Genomic DNA, 20561 nt, shown 5'->3' on the forward strand with positions numbered 1-20561 from the left:
CCCTTTTTCTCAGGATCTGTTGCCTTGTGCTGAGGTCATATTAACATCCGCTATGTTAATTTGGATTTGGCATTTTTCATTTCATTTTATAGTTGAAGTCAAGTGAATTTGCCATTCTGAAGCAATTGCTGCCTCTGTTGGAGAAGGTCTCCAACACATACCCTGACCCTGTCATCCAAGAACTCGCCGTTGATCTCCGCATCACCATCTCTACCCACGGAGCCTTTTCTACTGAGGCTGTCAGTGTGGCTGCCCAGAGTACCCTGAACAAAAAGGATCCAGGAGGGAAAAGGGAAGAGCAGCAACAAACCAGTCATGAAAGATACAGCAATGTGTCTTATCACCACCTTGAACAACAGCAAAGCCATTGCACATCCAACCAAACAAGCCTGACACCTAATGCTCCACTCATTCCTCAGGAAGTCCGTGAGCCCAGCATCACTACAAACCAGAAATCAGGAAGCATAACCACAGAACAGCTCCAGGAGGCTCTTTTATCAGCTTATGATCCTCAAATTCCAACACGGGCTGCTGCCCTGCGAACTCTTTCTCGCTGGATAGAACAGAGAGAACCAAAAGCCCTTGAGATGCAGGAGAAGCTTCTCAAGGTGAGTAGAACACCACACACACACATATGTGCACACACACACACACACACACACACACACACACGGTGAGACCACTTTCCAGGAGCCTTGACTTGTATCAAGCACTATCCTAGGCCACCCTTGGGGAAATTGTAATTGTTCTATGGAGGCAAGACTCAGACACAGGAAAGACTTAGATACACATGAGACTCAATTGAACACGAGCAGAGTGTCAGAACTTTTACAGGCAAGAAACTCTGTGGACAGTCAGGAGAAGGAGAGAGTTGAAAATCTGGAGGAAGTAGATCTTGACATGGCTTCACAAACTAGTAACGTTCGAGCCAATGAAAGAAGACCCTGAGCAAATTCTCAGAGCAAATTCCTTTTCTGGTAGATAAGGCCACTTTCAACACTGTGACCAGCCAAGATAAGCCACCTGTTTTTTCTGGGCCCTTTTCAGAGGGGCTTTGGACAGAACTGGGTCCCCTCCCCACTTTCCCTCCATCACAGTGAAAAGGCTGTTCTTTATATCGTGGATTTATATGGGAGACTGTGTATGCTTAGTTGGGGATCTTTTCCCTTTTGTGGAAATTGTCCTGACTTCAGTATGGGTTAGAGATTAAGAGCCAAGGGTCTAGAGACGACTGATCAAATCGCAGATCATTTTCTTGGACAAAGTCACTTAAACTTTCTGAGCCTCAATTTTTACATCTGTAAAGTGAGGATAATTGTAACTGGACGCACTTTATGTTGAAAGATTTAAAATAAAATAATTTGGGAATTCCCTGGCATCCAATGGTTAGGACTTGGCGCTTTCACTGCCGGGGCCCCAGGTTCAGTCTCTGATCAGGGAACTAAGATCCCGCAAGCCGCACCGCACAGCCTACACAAATAAATACGTAAATAAAATAATCCATGTAAAGCATGAATTACAGTGGCAAGCACATAATGAGCACCCAATAAAGGTTTAGTAGTATAATTATTACTATTATTTTTTCCATATACTCTAGCCATTAGACTAAGAATTATAATTCTGATTGAAAACATTTATTTTTAGTCACTAAGGTTTTAGAACCAGTAGTGTAATGATAACTTCTGTTTATTGAGCCAGGCCCTATGCCTTTCAGACATTATCTCTAATCCTGGCAATGACCAAAATATTAACATTATCCTCATTTTATAGATGAGAAAACTGAGGCACAGAAATGTGCCAAGGATTTGCTGTCATTGAAATGTTGCTGAAAACCTCAAATTATATATCTCCTTTGAGTAATCATTAAAAATATGCCTTCACACACCTATTTAGATGGTTGATGCTATGAACATCTTTGGAGTTTTCTTTAGCTAACTTAACTTTCATCTGCTATATATAATTGGTCATCAAGTCCTGTCAATTCTTTTTTCAAGAAGTCTTTCAAATCTATCTGTTCCACTTCATTCCCATGGCTACTACCCTGGATTAAGCTTCTCTTACGCCATACATGATTTCCACCCCTTCCAACCTGACCATCTTCCCAACTTAACTAATCTTGAGCTCTCCCTAACATGCCACAGATATGGAGACCAGCAGTATCAAGTTGATATCAAGAATTGCTGTTCCTGTAAAGGACACATCACTATATATGGAAAGACACCCCCCCTCTTCTAGATACCAAGCAGGAAGGACATGGGCATATGGCCACTGTCTTCCTCTGGCCCTTCTGTTAGGGCCTAAGCATAACATGTCAACTGTCATATCTTCTAGATAAGCAGTACCCACTGCGGTTGACGTGCCCTGGTGGGTTCCTAAATTATGAGATGTGTTGAGAGTAATTTGTTACTGATGTCAGTTGAAGTGCTGAAATTTGCAAAAGATATTTAAAAATAGAACAGATTCAAGGTTATCCCAATAATATCTCCATCTTGCACTTGCATTTCCATACACTTTCTGAGTGCAAGAGAAAAGGATCAAATTATAGCAGGTGTGCCATTAATTGGACATAACCCCGAACCTGGCCTCTGTGTGTCAGGGCCTGTAGTCTGTCAGGTCATATCTAAGAATGGGCTATCCACAGTGGGCTATAGTGGAAAAAATGTTGAGGATTGTTCTTCCAGATTTTGGCTTCCATGCCTATTCTTGGTATATACTCAACAACTTCAAGAAGTTCTCCCCTATAATCGCTACCCTCTTTTAGCTATTGTAACAATGGGACTTCAAACGTATATACTGTTTTCCCCACAAGATTCTGAAGTCAGACCGAAATCTCGCTACAACAAAGAGGAAGAAAAGCATTTTTTTTTTTGAGGCTGCTCTGAGGGTCTCTTAAATCTTGCTTGCTGTTTGTGAATCATATCACTACTGTGTTCTGTGGTTACAGATATTCTTGGAGAACTTGGAGCATGAAGACACCTTTATATATCTGTCTGCCATTCAGGGTAAGTTAGTCCTGGTTAAAGGACTTTGAGTTTGTGGACCAAAGATTATATCATGTATGTTTGCACAAAATCTCTAAATTCCTAGAGCCACAAACTGTTGGACATTTTGTCCCTCTTCCTGTCTCCTAGCTAGGACTTGATTTCAGTCATGATAATAATATTCCTGGAGAGTTCCTAAAGGGGTCCTAGAGAGTTTCAGTATCTCATAATGATAAGGAAGCCTTTATTTATGCTTACTTATCATTCTATAGATTAAATTCCATTTCCTCTAATTCAAGGAGGTAAAGAATGGCTCACACGTGAGCTCTCATTATGTTGGCCTTTTAGGAACCTGACTGCTGTCACTGTGCACCTTTGTCCTGTCTTTGTATTTATTTATTTATTTATTTTTGGCTGTGTTGGGTCTTCATTGCTGCACATGGGCCCTCTCTAGTTGAAGTGAGCAGGGGCCACCCTTCATTGCGGTTCACGGGCCTCTCATTGTGGTAGCCTCTCCCGTTGGGAGCACGGGCTCTAGGCGTGAGGGCTCAGTAGTTGTGGCACACGGGCCCAGCTGCTCCATGACATGTGGGATCTTCCCGGACCAGGGCTTGAACCCGTGTCCCCTGCATTGGCAGGCGGACTCCTAACCACTGTGCCACCAGGGAAGCTCTGCTCTGTCTTTAAGCTAAAAGAATCTCAGGATATATAATATTTCATCATCAAAACATTTTTTGCAATAATTTTATTTCTCTTTTGTGATTCTTTGTTGTTCTCATCTCCATTAATTTGTGGATTTCAAATCTAGAGAGAGGCCTCATGAAAAGGGGTAAGAAGCAGACACGGTGAGAAGGCAGAATTAGCTCACAGTTTCTCTTGGCTCCATCAGCGTGGTGTAGTCCTCAGGGGCTGGGGGCTGGAGATGGATCACCAGGATGCACCACCCTTTCCCCTGCTTCTCAGCTGTATGAACTTTGGCAAATTACTTAATCCCTCTGGGCTTCAATTTCTTACCTGTAAAAAGGGAGCTAAATAGGAATGTAAGATGGTACAGCTGCTTTAGAAAACAATCTGGCAGTTCCTTGAAAAGATAAATGTAGAGTTGTCACTTGACCCAGCCTAAGTATTCACCCATGAGAAATGAAAACATATGTCCACACAAAAACTTGTACATGAATGTTCATAATAGCCAAAAGGTGGAAACAATCCAAATGTCCACCATTTGATGAATGGATAGACAAAATGTGGTATATATTTACAATGGAATATTATTCAGCCAGAAATAATAATGAAGTACTGAGACATGTTACAGCATGGATTAACCTTGAAAACATTATAGGTGAAAGAAGCCAGTCACAAAAAACCACATATTGTATGGTTCCTTTATATGAAATGTCCAGAATAGGTAAATTTATGGAGACAGAAAGTAGATTAGCAGTTGTCTAGGGCTAGGGAGAAAGGGGAAAGGTTTGGGAGGTGATAGCTAAAGGGTACAGGGTTTCCTTGTGGGGTGATGAAAACCTTCTAAAATTGATTGTGGTGATGTTTGTACAGCTCTGTTAGTATGCTAGGAACTACTGAACTGTATACTTTAAATTGGTGAATTTTATGGTATGTGAATTGTATCTCAATAAAGCTATCACCAAAAAAATAATAAAATAAAATTTAATGAGGATAAGCTGGGACAAAGTGAGAGAGTGGCATTGACATATATACACTACCAAATGTAAAACAGGTAGCTAGTGGGAAGCTGCTGCAAGCACAGGGAGATCAGCTCGGTGCTTTGTGACCACCTAGAAGGGTGGGATAGGGTGGGTGGGAAGGAGACACAAGAGGGAGGGGATATGGGGATATATGTATATGTATGGCTGATTCACTTTGTTATAAAGCAGGAACTAACACAACAATGTAAAGTAATTATACTCCAATAAAGATGTTTAAAAAAAATTTAATGAGGAGGAGAGGGATAAAACTGTCAGAGATTAAGGAGATTAAATATTATATGATAGATAGGATCCTGGAACAGAAAAAGGACACTAGAGAAAAACTAAGAGAATCTGAGTAAATTATTGACTTTAGTTGATAATGAAACGTCAGTATTAGTTCATTAATTACGATAATGTACCATGCTAATGTAAAACTTAATAATAGGGGCAACTGGGTATGCAGTATATGGGAACCCTCTGTGTATCTTCTCAATAAATCCATAAATCTAAAACTATTCTATCATTAAAAGTTTATAAAGGGGGCTAACATTAAATGAGTTAATATCTTGAAAGTGCTTAGTGCATATTAAATGTTCGATATGTTAGCTATTATGATTTTAATGTTATCATCATCATCATATCACTACTATTTCTGTTGTTAGATTGCTAGGTAATAATGTGGTGATATGTGTAACTTCTCAGAGCTAAAGCTTGAGTAGGTCGATTCTGTCTGGTAGTTCCTGCTACATGATAGATTACTGCAACACCCAGTATTATTTATTTATTATCATGTATTATCACTCATTTATTATCATTCATGAATCTGTAGACAAATGGGGTTCAGCTGACCTGGTCTGGGCTGGGCAGCCCTGCCACTCCCTGCAGGTCGGTGGGCTGCAGTAACTCTGCTACACCTGTTCCAGATGATCCCGGGTCCAGGGCCTCCCAGGGCGCATTTGTGTGGTGATGGCAGAAGTGTATGAGAGCAAGAATAAACTCGAGAGGCCTCTTCGGGGCTAAGCATGGAACTGACAACCTATCGCTTCTGCCTCATTCTGATGGCTAAAGCAAGTCATGTGGCCCAACCCAAAAGTCAAGGGATGGAGAAATATACTCTGTCCCTTTAGTGGGACAAACTGCCAAGTCACGGAGCAAAGGACATGGATGCAGGGAGGGGTGGAGAATTGAAGCCGGTAATGCAGTCCTTCAGGCAAGGTTCTCTGTGAGCACAAAGGCACGTGCAGCTCCTTACTGGCTACTTATTTCTTGGTGTAGTTTGGGTATCCTCTATGCAGACCTGGAAGTTGAAACTTAAGAGAGAGTTCAGAGGGGAAAGTGTACAGCAATGAAGCCCTGAGCCTTGGAATTCATTCTTTACTCAACAAACATTTATCGTGCACCTACTATATAGTACAAAACACTTTCACAATGAGTTTCATGACTTAGTTAAAAAACAAGAAGACATTCTTCAAAGGAGACAAAATAGGGCTTCCCTGCTGGCGCAGTGGTTGAGAGTCCGCCTGCTGATGCAGGGAACGTGGGTTCGTGCCCTGGTCCGGGAAGATCCCACATGCCACTGAGCGGCTGGGCCCGTGAGGCCATGGCCGCTGAGCCTGCGCGTCCAGAGCCTGTGCTCTGCAACGGGAGAAGCCACAAAAGTGAGAGGCCCGGGTTCTGTGCAAAAAAAAAAAAAAAAAAAAAAAATGGAGACAAAATAACCAGTCACAAAGATAAAAGAACAGCTAGGCAGAGCAGAAGAGTGGAGCATGTCCAGAGAGAAAGTAATTACAGGCAGCTGAGAGGTCACAGAGACCAAGAACTGAGATAACCCTGAGGGCTCGATGGGACTCAGGAAGCCACATGACAATGAATGGCACTTATGGAAATCAAATAAATCAATGAGGCAAGAACCTAAAATGCTGATAATTAATAAGTCAGAAAACAAGTCATCCTGTACTTTTTCCAGGAAACTGTAATACTGTCAAGGAGATGTTTCTCACTGATTTTTTTTTTGCACAAGATTTTCAGGAAGCAGTGGTGTGTCATTCTCATACAGCAACATTGCTGTTTGGAATAAGCCTCTTAGCTGATTAACCCACTGAGCTCATTAGCCTATAGGGTCTGCTATAAAAATCACAACTGTTGGTTTTGTGTTTGTTTTTACTACTTTTAATTGGTGTGCTAATCAGTTAGTAGCTAATTTGGGGATGAAGGACGTGGGAGATAGAGGTCTAATTTCTGTTCTCTGGGCCCCATGGCACACAAATTTGAATTAATTGATGTTTTTGGTGTTTGTAACATGCACTTAAAGGCCAAGGCCTTAGGTGAATTTCCCATTAAGAAAGGAAAGAGCTGAATTTTCCCACCTGCATTGCCAATTTCGTTTGCCCAGGCCTAAAACTCCAGAGCCAAGCCATTCGAGATGCCCAGTCAGACAGTCAGACAAGACCAGCCCATGTGTAAATGTCATGTAGTACAAGGGGGCTTGGCTGTGGTTTGAGTAGCATTAGTTTTGGGGAGTATGAGTAAGTGTGTGTATAAAGTCTTACTCTTCTAGGCTGACTGAATGTTTCCATGTAAAAGTTACAAGGTATCCTTTGCTTGCTTTATTTGTTATTTTGGATCTCTTTTGTAATTTCTCACCAACTTTGTTTGCAGTCAAGGCACAGAGCAGAGGGGAATTAAATAAGCTCATTCATTCAACAGATATTTATTGATGCCTGATACAGGAATGTCTGATGTACATATTATCTGTACATCACAACAATCTGAGAACTAAATTCCCTATGAGTTAAAATTTAATTTTATGAAATACTGAATCTCTTTTTAGTCCTACTGAGAAAGTGATGGTTGACTTAGTTCTCATAGCAGCTGCTCCCAGACACTCAAGGCAGCTTCTTCGGGCAGAGAATTTTATACAAGTTGCTGAGTTCCAGTTACAATCCAGAGTTTATAAATAGAACAGTTAATCTTAGACTGTGTCCTTTAAGTGTCTCTCCTTTTTAGACTTCTTATATACTCTTTTTCTCATTGTTTTATCATCATCATCATTATATAAGTTAATACATTCTTATTGTTTTAAAAACATTTAAGTGGCAAGAAAGTGTATAAGATAAAAAGTGGCAGTCTTTCTCTTCTCCAAAATAGGACTTAAAATATGTCCTTAAGAGTCCCATAATGGGGACTTCCCTGATGGCACAGTGGTTAGGAATCCACCTGCCAGTGCAGGGGACACGGGTTTGAGCCCTGGTCTGGGAAGATCCCATATGCTGTGGAGCAGCTAAGCCCGTGCGCCACAACTGCTGAGCCTGCTTTCTAGAGCCCACAAGCCACAACTACTGAGCTTGTGTGCCACAACTACTGAGCCTGTGTGCCACAACTACTGAACCCACGTGCCACAACTACTGAAGCCCCCGCGCTCTAGAGCCCGTGCTCCTCAACAAGAGAAGCAACCACAATGAGAAACCTGCGCACCACAATGAAGAGTAGCCCCTGCTCAACGCAACTAGAGAAAGCCCATATGCAGCAACGAAGACCCAACTCAGCCAAAAATAAATAAATAAATAAAAATTTTAAAAAGTCTCATATGACTTGAGGATATGGGGAGGGGGAAGGGTAAGCTGTGACAAAGTGAGAGAGTGGCATGGACATATAGACACTACCAAACGTAAAAATACATAGCTAGTGGGAAGCAGCCGCATAGCACAGGGAGATCAGCTCGGTGGTTTGTGACCACCTAGAGGGGTGGGATAGGGAGGGTGGGAGGGAGGGAGACGCAAGAGAGAAGAGATATGGGAACATATGTATATGTAAAACTGATTCACTTTGTTATAAAGCAGAAACTAACACACCATTGTAAAGCAATTATACTCCAATAAAGATGTTAAAAAAAAAGAGTCCCATAATGTATATTTGATGTTTGGGGCATTTTCCACATTTCAGTCTTAAAATAGATGTTCAGTAATGAATGTGATAAATAAATACATGATCTTCAAATAAGATATTATAGCTAAGTTATTTATCTTAGTGTGCATCTGCTTGTGTGTCCTCGCAGTCACTTTTAATTATTTAAAGAACATTTTGAAAGTAACACCAGTGATAGATGCATTTCAGGGATCCAAGTGATCCCCATCGGTGTCAAAAGAATCTTTGGACGAAACTACTAGGCTCGTGGAAAAAAGGAAAGAAACCCTAGGCTCTGAGCCAAGCATGGGAGGGAAAAGTATGCCAGTGTGTGTAGTGAAGAGAATCTAGACATCTTGACATGCTTGAACAAATTGCACTAACTCTTCTACCCTTTTCCTTTCACGGAAGAGTTTTCATTTCTGGCAAGAGAGCCAAGGGGAGGGAAGGCAAAAGGCCTGGAAGGGAGGAAAGTAGATACAAGGTGAAATTGTTTTTTACAGAGTTTCAAACTGAGCAGGGTTACAAGTCTTAATTTGTCAGACTGAACTCCCTATCCATTCGCAGATTTCTACTTCAAATAAACTAAGTTGGGCAACCATTAACTGAAAATAATTCTATCCCTTGAAGGACCATCTAATTGGATCGGGCATTGAAATTTGGAATGTAGTCCTGTGAAGTTTATCATCTCCATTTATGTCCTTGAAATGGGAAGATTTCTTTTGTGTCCAGACCTTGTACCACCTAACTAAAAAATGGGCATTTAACGAATGTCTGTCATATATGCTAGCTCAGTAAATTCTTGAAGTAGTTCTGGGAAATAGACATTATCCCCATTTTTAAAACTTCTTATTTGAGATTTAATTTACACACCTGAAATTCACCCATTTAGAATGTGTAATTCAGTGGTTTCTGGTATATTTAGAGATTTGTGCAACCATCACCACTATCTAATTATAGAACTTTTCATCATTTCCCATTCCTCACTCCCCCTTGCCCCTGGGAACCACTGATCTACTTTTTGTCTCTATGGATTTGCCTGTTCTGGACTTTTCATAATATAGAATGTGTGGACTTTTTTTGTCTGGTCCTTTTCACTTAGCATAACATTTGTGAGGTTCATCCATGTTGTAGCATGTATCAGGACCTCATTCCTTTTCATGGCTGAATTATATTCCATTGTACTATTGATTAACCACATTTTGTTTATCCATTCATCAGTTGATGGACATTTGAGTCGTTTTTACTTTTAAGCTGTTATGAGGAACACTGTAATGAATATTTGTGTACAAGTTTTTGTGTGGACATATGTTTTCTTTGCTCCTGGGTATGCATGAGGGAATGGAATTACTGGGTCATACAGTAATTCTATGTTTAACCCTGTGAGGAACTGTCAAACTGTTTTCCAAAGTGGCTGCACCATTTTACTTTCCCATGAGCAATGTATGAGAGTTTCAATTTCTCTATATCCTGACCAGTACTTGTTATTGTAGAAGATCCTTTTATTATAGCCATATTAGTAAGTATGAAGTGGTATCTTATTGTGATTTTTTTTTTTTTTTTTTTTTTTTTTTGCTGTACACGGGCCTCTCTCTCACTGTTGTGGCCTCTCCCGTTGCGGAGCACAGGCTCCGGACGCGCAGGCTCAGCGGCCATGGCTCACGGGCCTAGCCGCTCCACGGCATGTGGGATCTTCCCGGACCGGGGCACAAACCCGTGTGCCCTGCATCGGCAGGCGGACTCTCAACCACTGCGCCACCAGGGAATCCCGGCAGGCGGATTCTTAATCACTGCACCACCAGGGAAGCCCTAAAATTACTTAATTTAAAATAATACAAATTATGAGGCTGTGTAGAAATGGAACCCTTATACACTGCTGGTAGAAACATAAAATGGTGCAGCTCCTCTGCAAAACAGTCTGGCAGTTCTCAGAAGGTTAAACACAGTTACTGTACGATCCACCACTTCCACTCCTAGATATATACCCAAGAGAAATGAAAACATATATCCACACAAAAGCTTATATGTGGCCAAAAAGTAGTGTCGACAGAAAAAAATGCACAACCTAAAAGTTAAGAATTATGTTTTATTTGATGGGCTTTCTGAGGACTTCAAGCCCGGGACACAGCATCTCAGATAACTCTGAGAGATTGCTCTGAAGAGGTAAGGGAAGAGCCAGGATAAATAGGAGTTTTTGCAACAAAGACCAGGTAGTTGGAACATCAAAAGATTAATGTTAATTAAAGAAAACCAGATATGTCAAGTTATGGAATTTAGTGCTTTTCTATGTATACGAAGATGCAAGAGTCTGGGCTCACTGGAATCATTCCCTTGACATGCACCTCAACTATCTGGGGCCAGCATCCTGTGCTTTCTCATCCTGAGTCTCCTCAGAGTGCACCATCAGGGGTGGCTGCAGCTGGGGTGGCTGCAGCAGTTAACTGCTAGATGGTGGGCTTCCTGTTTCTATCCTATGTTCCTCAGGGCTCATCATCAGGGAGGCTGTAATGTGATGGCTTGATGGCTGCAACATCCTTTGTTTACTGATAGGGCAGGCAATATTTTTCATTCACAGTAGAAGCAACCTAAGTATCTACCACCTGATGAATGGATAAATTAAATATGGCATACCTATGCAGTGGAATTATTTAGTGATAAAAAAGAATGAAGTGGACTCCTGGTGGCGCAGTGGTTAAGAATCCACCTGCCAATGCAGGGGACATGGGTTCAAGCCCTGGTCCGGGAAGATCCCACATAACATGGAGCAGCTAAGCCCGTGAGCCACAACTACTGAGCCTGCGCTCTAGAGCCCACGAGCCAAAACTACTGAGCCCATGTGCCACAACTACTGAAGCCTGCATGCCTAGAGCCCATGCTCTGCAACAAGAGAAGCCACTGTAATGAGAAGCCCACACACTGCAACGAAGAGTAGCCCCCACTCGCCACAACTAGAGAAAGCCCACATGCAGGAATGAAGACCCAACACAGCCAAAAGAAAAAAATTATTTAAAACAAAAGAATGAAGTATTGATTCATGGTACAAAGTGGATGAACGTTCAAAATATGGTAAATGAAAGGAGCCATACACAAAAGGCTGCATTTTGTATGAAATGTCCAGAATAGGCAAATCCATAGAGATAGAAGGCAGGTTTGTGGTTCCCAGAGAATGGGAGGAGAGGGGAATGGGGAGTGACTGATAATGGATATGAGGTTTCTTTGGGGAGATGATGAAACGTTTTGGAATTAGATAGTGGTGATCATTGCACAACCTTGTAATATACTAAAGATCACTGACTTATATACTTTTCTTTTTTCAGTGTTAATAGTTTATTAATTCTCTTGCATCCATTCATTGCTTCATTTAACAAACACACCTCTAGTGCCACCAGCTACGCCAGGCTCTGTGTTAGGTTTGGGAGATACAAAAGTAAATCACATATTCCTCTCTTAAGACACTAATACATTGTAGATATGGTCACATAGATAATTATAAGATAATGAAAAGCACTACAATAAAACTGCATGAAAGTATTGAGGGAGTCCAGAGGAGGCAGTAGCAAAGATCAACATGAAGGCCCAAAATCTGGATCTCTGAAATTTTTGGTAGAAATATTGTATTGTCTACATCAGATCCAAAGTGCTGTTTTCAACAGGAGGCACGTCATCCCTCTCCTGATTAATTTTTTTTTAACATCTTTATTGGAGTATAATTGCTTTACAATGGTGTGTTAGTTTCTGCTGTATAACAAAGTGAATCAGCTATACATATACATATATCCCCATATCTCCTCCCTCTTGCGTTTCCCTCCCACCCTCCCTATCCCACCCTTCTAGGCGGTCACAAGGCACCGAGCTGATCTCCCTGTGCTATGCGGCTCCTTCCCACTAGCTAGCTATTTTACATTTGGTAGTGTATATATGTCCATACCACTCTCTCACTTCGTCCCAGCTTACCCCTCCCCCTCCTCGTGTCCTCAAGTTCATTCTCTATGTCTGCATCTTTATTCCTGTCCTGCCCCAGGTTCTTCATAACCATTTTTTTTCTTAGATTCCATATATACGTGTTAGCATACGGTATTTGTTTTTCTCTTTCTGACTTACTTCACTCTGTATGACAGTCTCTAGATCCATCCACTTCACTACAAATAACTCAATTTTGTTTCTTTTTATGGCTGAGTAATATTCCATTGTATATATGTGCCACATCTTTATCCATTCATCTGTCGATGGACAATTAGGTTGCTTCCATGTCCTGGCTATTGTAAATAGAGCTGCAATGAACATTGTGGTACATGACTCTTTTTTTTTTTTTTTTGCTGTACGTGGGCCTCTCACTGTTGTGGCCTCTCCCGTTGCGGAGCACAGGCTCCAGACGCACAGGCTTAGCGGCCATGGCTCACGGGCCCAGCCGCTCTGCGGCATGTGGGATCTTCCCGGACTGGGGCACAAACCTGTGTCCCCTAGCATCGGCAGGCAGACTCTCAACCACTGCACCACCAGGGAAGCCCATGAATCTTTTTGAATAATGGTTTTCTCGGGGTATATGCCCAGTAGTGGGATAGCTGGTCGTATGCTAGTTCTATTTTTAGTTTTTTAAGGAACCGCCATACTGTTCTCCACAGTGGCTGTATCAACTTACATTCCTACCAACAGTGCAAGAGGGTTCCCTTTTCTCCACACTCTCTCCAGCATTTATTGTTTGTAGATTTTTTGTTGATGGCCATTCTGACCAGTGTGAGGTGATACCTTGTTGTAGTTTTGATTTGCATTTCTCTAATGATTAGTGTGTGTTGGCAATCTGTATATCTTTGGAGAAATGTCGCTTTAGGTCTTCTGCCCATTTTTGGATTGGGTTGTTTGTTTTTTTGATATTGAGCTGCATGAGCTGCTTGTATATTTTGGAGATTAATCCTTTGTCAGTTACTTCGTTTGCAAATATTTTAGAAATGAAAAATAAACATAGGAAAACCAGAACAGTAGTTTTTCATGGAGCTCTTAGGACTGTGAATAGGGACGGGCAGGATTTAGAATGTGGAGATGGAGTGAGGGGACTGAGGCTGAAAGAAAAGTGAATGTAGGAAGATGTTCAAGAGCAGGGCAAGTATAAAGACAGGTAAGGTAAGCAGTTCAAATTGTTAGTGGAGCAAAGTGGGCAGGAAGGGGAGAAGTGGGATTGGGCTGGAATGCAGAAGCTGTCGAAATGCCAAGACAAGGCATCTGAGCTTTCTGTGTGGGCTCTAGGAGGGCTTTAAAGGCCTGCTGCCCGTCTACCAGTAATGTCTTGGTGATGGGCTGCCTGGATTTGAAAGCAGCATGCCTGTTGATGGTTATTACTTTTATTCCCTTTATTCGTATTTTCATTCATGATTTATTGAGCACCAGCCACATATGAGATGTAACTTACATTAATTCATTTACTCCTCATCACAACCCTATAAGAGTCAATATCTTTATCTCCCCATTTTTCAGACAAAGAAACCAAAGCTCAAAGGTTGTTACGAGTAAAAGGCCAACCAGTGAGTGATGGAGTCTGGCATCAACTCCAGAGCCAAGGCCTTATACCTCTCTGCACCTACCTCCTCTCTCCAGTCCATTTTCCCACCTTTCTCAAATCACCATGGCCTCTGCTCTTACAGACAGTAAAATTAAGCCACGGAACCAGTGGATCTTGACATTTTCTGCTAAGCGATTAAATACTTAATTTCTTGGTTTCCAGGGCTCATTTCAAATTTTTTACCTCCTATTCATGCAAGCTAGCCGTCACAAGGGCAGGATTCGTTACCTATAAGGCAGTTATGAGACACGTTGGGATAAAACGTCAGTTGCTTACATGTCTACTTTACAAGCTCTTAAGAAGGTGTAAGTACCTTCCCTGCAGAACAGCTATTTAAATTTTGCCCTGGAGCCACCCTTTCTTTAGTAAAGTTGGAATTTGAAGACAAGTTAAGAAGGATAAAACAGCAAGAGAGCTCTCAACTAAAATAGCAAGTTCCTCTTTAGACTTATCTTTAAGCACAGTATTCCTTTACTCTCTAAGGCATCAGTCCATTTTACTGGAACTACTTAGAGTCAACAGCTGGAGGGTCACCCTGCTCTTGCTTTTCCCTCCCAAACTAAAGTGCTTACCTTACCCTTCATTTCAAAAACAAATTAAAATTCCTAATCTCACCAGATGTGATTAAGATGATTCTTAAAGCTGTTCACACACTTAATAAGCCCAATTATATTTTTTATTCGTCCTGACATAGTTCCTTTTGTTGCTAAATCATAGGTTTAACATTTTTAACTGATTGAAGCATCAGTTTCCCCCTCTGTGGTCATGTTGAGATCTTGGGCAGTGGTGGAAAAGTGCACTTAAATGGTGTACGGTTTGGGCAACTCATTTTTAGATTTTTACATTAGACGTTTATACTTGGTTTTGTTTCCTGACCTTGTGGCATCTCTGCTGTCCCCGAGGAGGCTGGAAGGTTGGGAATGAACTGAGCATCAGGGAATAGATCACAGACTCCGCACTACTAAAGACCTAATTAGGTCATCTCTCCCATCCACCTGCCAGGGCATGATTGCTAAAGTCTCCTTCCTTAGGAGAAGGCTGTTTCAGAAGCACTTCTACACTTTATGTCCAATTTCTGTTTTCCATTATTGGTAACCTGACTTTAGACAGTGAGAGAAAGATTTGTAAAATATTTTTGGCCATTGCTTTTTTTCTTAATGGTTTTAAATGTTCATTCACTCAACAAATATTCATTGACCACCTACTCTGGAATATATAGTCCAAGGCAGGGAGGAGGAGGGGGACAAATGCCAATCAAAAAGTCACACAAACAAATGTGAAATGTGGCTTTGACAGGTGCTGTGAAGAAAGGTACAGTGATATGAGAGCCTGTGTTAGGGACGTTTTACCTGATAGAAAGGGGCAGGAGGAGGTGACCCGTGAGCTGAGATCTAATAGATGATTATTAATTAACCTAGTAAAGGAGGGAGGGAACAGTAATCCAGACTGAGAGAACAGCAAAGAAGCAATGCTGTGCCAGGGGGAGGAGACTGCAGACAGGAAGGACCCTGAAGATCAGTGACGAAGGGGTAGACTGGATGGGCTCTTTTTTTTCTCTCTTTCATTGAGCCTTGTCTAAAAATTTCATGGTAAAACAAGGCTCTGCTGCTTTAAAAACAACAACAAAGGGGCTTCCCTGGTGGCACAGTGGTTGAGAGTCCGCTTGCTGATGCAGGGGACACGGGTTCATGCCCCGGTCCGGGAGGATCCCACATGCCATGGAGCGGCTAGGCCTGTGAGCCATGGCCGCTGAGCCTGCACGTCCAGAGCCTGTGCTCCGCAACGGGAGAGGCCACAATAGTGAGAGGCCTGTGTACCGCAAAACAACAACAACAAAGGATTTGAAAAATCACTGTCTTAGTCCATCTACCTGACCTATCAAGGAAGTTTTATAACCCATATCACAGGTGATGTGTCATGTGACACATACCTTTCGTCACCTTCTCACCCCTGTCAGATTGCTGTCTCTCTTTAAGCCTGTTTTCATGAAATGCAATGAGTATGTTTGGCTGTCTCTACAAATCTCTGAACTCAGTTGTTCAACACACAGCCCCTAACCATTACGAAAAATATTCTTATTGCAGATGACAAAGGTAAAACTATATGGAGTTATTTTAGGTCAGTGGTTTTCAAATAATTTTTTAAAGCAGCAGAATCCATTTTTCAGTTGAGATCTAACATGAAGGCATCAGAAACGCAAATGATTTTTATTTTCTTCTTTGTGCCTTTTTTCTTATATTTTTCATGTTTTCTAGCATGAACATTGATTACTTTTATTATCAGAAGATAATGGGTTTTAAATTATGTAGCCGTTTAGGAAAACTGAATCGTTTCATGATAACAAGTTTCGGGGACCAGCACAGATTGAAACAGATGTCTCCCTCTGTTACAGTACCCCTGTTGACCTTTTCACAACTAGGGATTACTAAGGCACAGGATGACCGTGGTTATTTCTTCATGAAATTATATGATAACAGCAGAAACCTTACTGATGAACAGATTTTTTTCCCAAGTGGAGCTTTTCTTAATGAAATGGTTGCTTAGAAACCAGACCATAATAATAACTTTTCTATATTTAGTTTGTAAAGTGATTCAGTTTGCAAAATTACTAAGTCAGGGAATACTAATTAGATAAAATTGAATATATCTATTACTTCTTGTCTTGCAATTGAGCAACCAAATGGTTAAATTAACATTAAAATTTTGTCCAGATGTGTCTATCCAGATGCTATTCATAACAAAGACATATAAGGAAAACGAGAGCTCATAGAGCCATCCTGCTCTACTCTTAACTGTATGATTCTCTAGTGGCACCATGTGTTTGCTCTTTTATCAATTTGTATTAGAAGCTGTTACATGTAACACTTACTAGGTTGCTGAGAGGATCAGTTAGGTCAGTGGGTCAAAAATTGTACGTGAAAATGTGAAAATAACCTCAAGTTGAGCTCAGCGAGACAGCAGTGTAAAGGAAAGGCTCAAGAGTGAAGATGCTTGTTTAAGATGACATGTTTGATAAATGGAAAATCTTAACATGCTAAATATTACTAACAACAAAGAAACCTCAATATGTGCCATATTCGTCAGGTGCATTTAATCTTGCATTCAAACTAGACAAAAATCTAGAAGAAAATACATTTCTGTCTTCCATTTCCAATAATGATGAGATACCTCAGCTGAAAACAGTTTTTATGCAGGGTAACATATTTAAAACACTTTAAAAGCATAAATGAGCTTACAAGAAAGCAGTGAATTACCAAGCCAACATCTTAAGAGAAAGCCAGACCCTAAAAGGTAGAGGGAGCTTAAGAACCTGCATTTGCCCTCAGAGTATTTGCTGAAATTCAGTTTTAGTTTCATGCTCTTGAAGGTCAAACCTGCAGAAATGAAAACCTGTCTAGGCCCAACTTGAAATGGGGAGTCAAATAGAAGACCTCCAACATTAAGCTTAGACCCCAAAGGAATACACCTTCAGATGAATCAGAAGTAAAAATGGTACCCCTTCACCTCATCCCCAGGGACTGAGAGGGGCATTGTCTTGTCGCTAGAGACAGTGTAATCACAGCATGGTCCACCTTTCCTGCAGATTTGCATTATTGGGATTCAGGAAAGTTCAAGCTGAGAATTAGAGTTTAAGAAGTTTATATACTGGTAGTGTCTGTGGATGTCTTACAAGAACAAAAGCATATCTCTGTGGAAGAAGGGACCTTCACCCTAGACCCCAAAGAATCCTCAAAATAATTTTTTAATTTTTACTTTTATTTTTTATTTTTAATGTTTAAAAACTTTATTGTGGTAATATTTAACAAAATATTTGCTATACTAACCATTTTTATTTAATTTATTTATTTATTTATTTAGGGCTGTGTTGGGTCTTCATTTCTGTGCGAGGGCTTCATCGCGGTGCGCGGGCCTCTCACTGTCGAGGCCTCCCGTTGTGGAGTGCAGGCTCAGTAGTTGTGGTTCACGGGCCTAGTTGCTCCGCGGCATGAGGGATCTTCCCAGACCAGGGCTCGAACCCGTGTCCCCTGCATTGGCAGGCAGATTCTCAACCACTGCGCCACCAGGGAAGCCCAATATACTAACCATCTTTAAATGTGCAGCTTAGTGGCATTAAACATATCCACAGTGTTGTATAATTGCTATCTATTTCCAAAACTTTTTCATCACCCCACACAGAAACTCTTAACCATTAAGCAATAACTCTCCATTCCTCCTCTCATAATAATTAATTAATAATTATTGTATATTTAATTATGTACAATAATTAAAATATAGTCACAAAATAACCAAGCACAAGGAAACAAGGTCCCAGAAGACTTTAGATGTTGGACTTATCACACACAAATTATTAAGTAACCAGGCTTCCTGTATTCATAGAAAAACAAGACAAGCATGAAAATATCTTCAGGGATAGGAGACAATCAAAGTTGATGTAGCAGATTTAAAAAATAAACCAAATAGAATGTCTAAAAATAAAAAGTAGAATAACTAAAATTAAAATTTCAGTGGATGAGTTTTACAGCAGACACAGCTAAGAGAGAATTAATGAACCAGAAGGCAGAAAGGAAGACATTATACAGAATGCAGCACAGAGAGACAATATTTAGTCTCTGGATGGAGAAGTCAAAAAGGAAGGATTAATAGATTTCATCTCTTAAAAGTTTAAAACTCATTCATGTCAAAAATAATTTAACCTTAATTAAAATGTAAAGTATAATTAAAGAAAAAAGATTTGCAACAAGAAGGACAAACATAAATCTGTAGAGACAGAAAATAGATTTGTGGTTGCCTAGAACAGGGAGTCTGGGCAGAAAAAGAAAGTAACTGCTTGGGTAGGAGGTTTCTTTTTGGAGTGATGAAAATCTTCCAGAATTAGACAGTGATGATGGATGCACAGCTATGTGAATATACTAAAAACTACTGAATCATATACATTAAAAGGGTGAATTTTATGGTATATGAATTACATCTCAATAAACTTTTTTCAAAAGGACAAGCAGTTAAGCCTCTCTATATAAAGAGTTCATAGTGATTAATAAAAAAAAATCCAGTAGATAAATGGATAAAAAAATAAATAGGCAATTCATGGTAGAGGAATATAAGCAATAAAAATTTGAGAAATTTTTCTAATAGGCAAAGAAATATAGATTAAAATAATAATGAAATACAGGTTTTTTTGTACCATTTCAAAAAACACAGATTTTTTTTTTTTTAATGGGACTATCCAGTGCTAGCCAATTGTATTGAAATGCACACACTTGAACACTCTTGGTAGGAGAATTAATAGGAACATTTTTGGAATGCAGCTTTGAAAATGTTTATACACTTGCATCCAGTTCTTTTTCTTTGGAGAATCTACCCTAAGAGTATAAATGGGAGTTAGGTGCCTATACTAATTCTGTCTTTAAAAGTCTATGAAATTTTTCCACACATGAATAATTATGCAAATGACTCTCGGTCCCAGGGGCAGCTCGCAATTGCAAAACCCTGAGCTTTTTGCAGCATAGCTCCCTTGTCCCCTTCTCTAGGAAGCCCCACCCCTTCCTACACCCTTTTTTAATTTCTCTTTCTGTGTTCTTGTTACACCCAAACATGCTGTATTAACCACACTGTCTTGTAATCATTGTCTAATTTGTCTCTCTCTCTAGACAGGTGCTGTCCTATTACGTTTATAACACTTAGTACCTGGCACAGAGTAGATACCCTATTAATGTGTGAATGAGTGAAAGAATGATTTATATTGCCTTAATTCTAAAGTTGTTTTCCAAGCTTTATGATTTATGCCATAGCTGCAGATTACTTCTATATACTCTTTTTTTTTTTTAACATCTTTATTGGAGTATAATTGCTTTACAGCGGTGTTATATACTTTTTTTTTTTTTTTTGCGGTATGCGGGCCTCTCACTGTTTTGGCCTCTCCCGTTGCAGAGCACAGGCTCCAGACGCGCAGGCTCAGTGGCCATGGCTCACGGGCCCAGCTGCTCTGCAGCATGTGGGATCTTCCCGGACCGGGGCATGAACCCGTGTCCCCTGCATCGGCAGGCGGACTCTCAACCACTGCGCCACCAGGGAAGCCCTGTTATATACTTTTATATAAGTGATTTGTAATTTTTTTAGTTGACTCCTTCCCCCCCTTCTTTTAGCAAGAGATTTTCTTTTTCTTTTTTTTTTAATTTTGAATTTTTTTTTGGCTGCACGGCTTGCATGGTCTTAGTTCCCTGACCGGAGATTGAACCCAGGCCCCGGCAGTGAAAACGCAGAGTCCTAACCACTGGACTGCCAGGGAATTCCCGCCCCTCTTTTTAACAGAAGTAAAATTGACAAGAATCCTTAATATTTCTCCATCCTAAGTAATAATATTGCTATTAAAGTTTTCAATGTTATTGTCAGACCACCTCAAATGATCTACTGTGAAAG

The 20561-nt window shown here is 40.6% G+C and overlaps 1 protein-coding gene across 1 annotated transcript in view; it reads left to right on the forward strand.

The window, feature by feature from the left end:
* Positions 1-20561, forward strand: part of TANGO6 (transport and golgi organization 6 homolog) — a 176303-nt gene that overhangs the window by 70644 nt on the left and 85098 nt on the right. Inside the window, exons 13-14 of the mRNA XM_059999336.1 lie at positions 93-608; positions 2945-3002. Coding sequence (XP_059855319.1) covers positions 93-608; positions 2945-3002 — 574 coding nt within the window. The remainder of the gene's footprint in view (positions 1-92; positions 609-2944; positions 3003-20561) is intronic.

The sequence above is a fragment of the Delphinus delphis genome, chromosome 20 (genome assembly GCF_949987515.2).
Source record: "Delphinus delphis chromosome 20, mDelDel1.2, whole genome shotgun sequence".
Taxonomy (NCBI): Eukaryota; Metazoa; Chordata; class Mammalia; order Artiodactyla; family Delphinidae; genus Delphinus; species Delphinus delphis.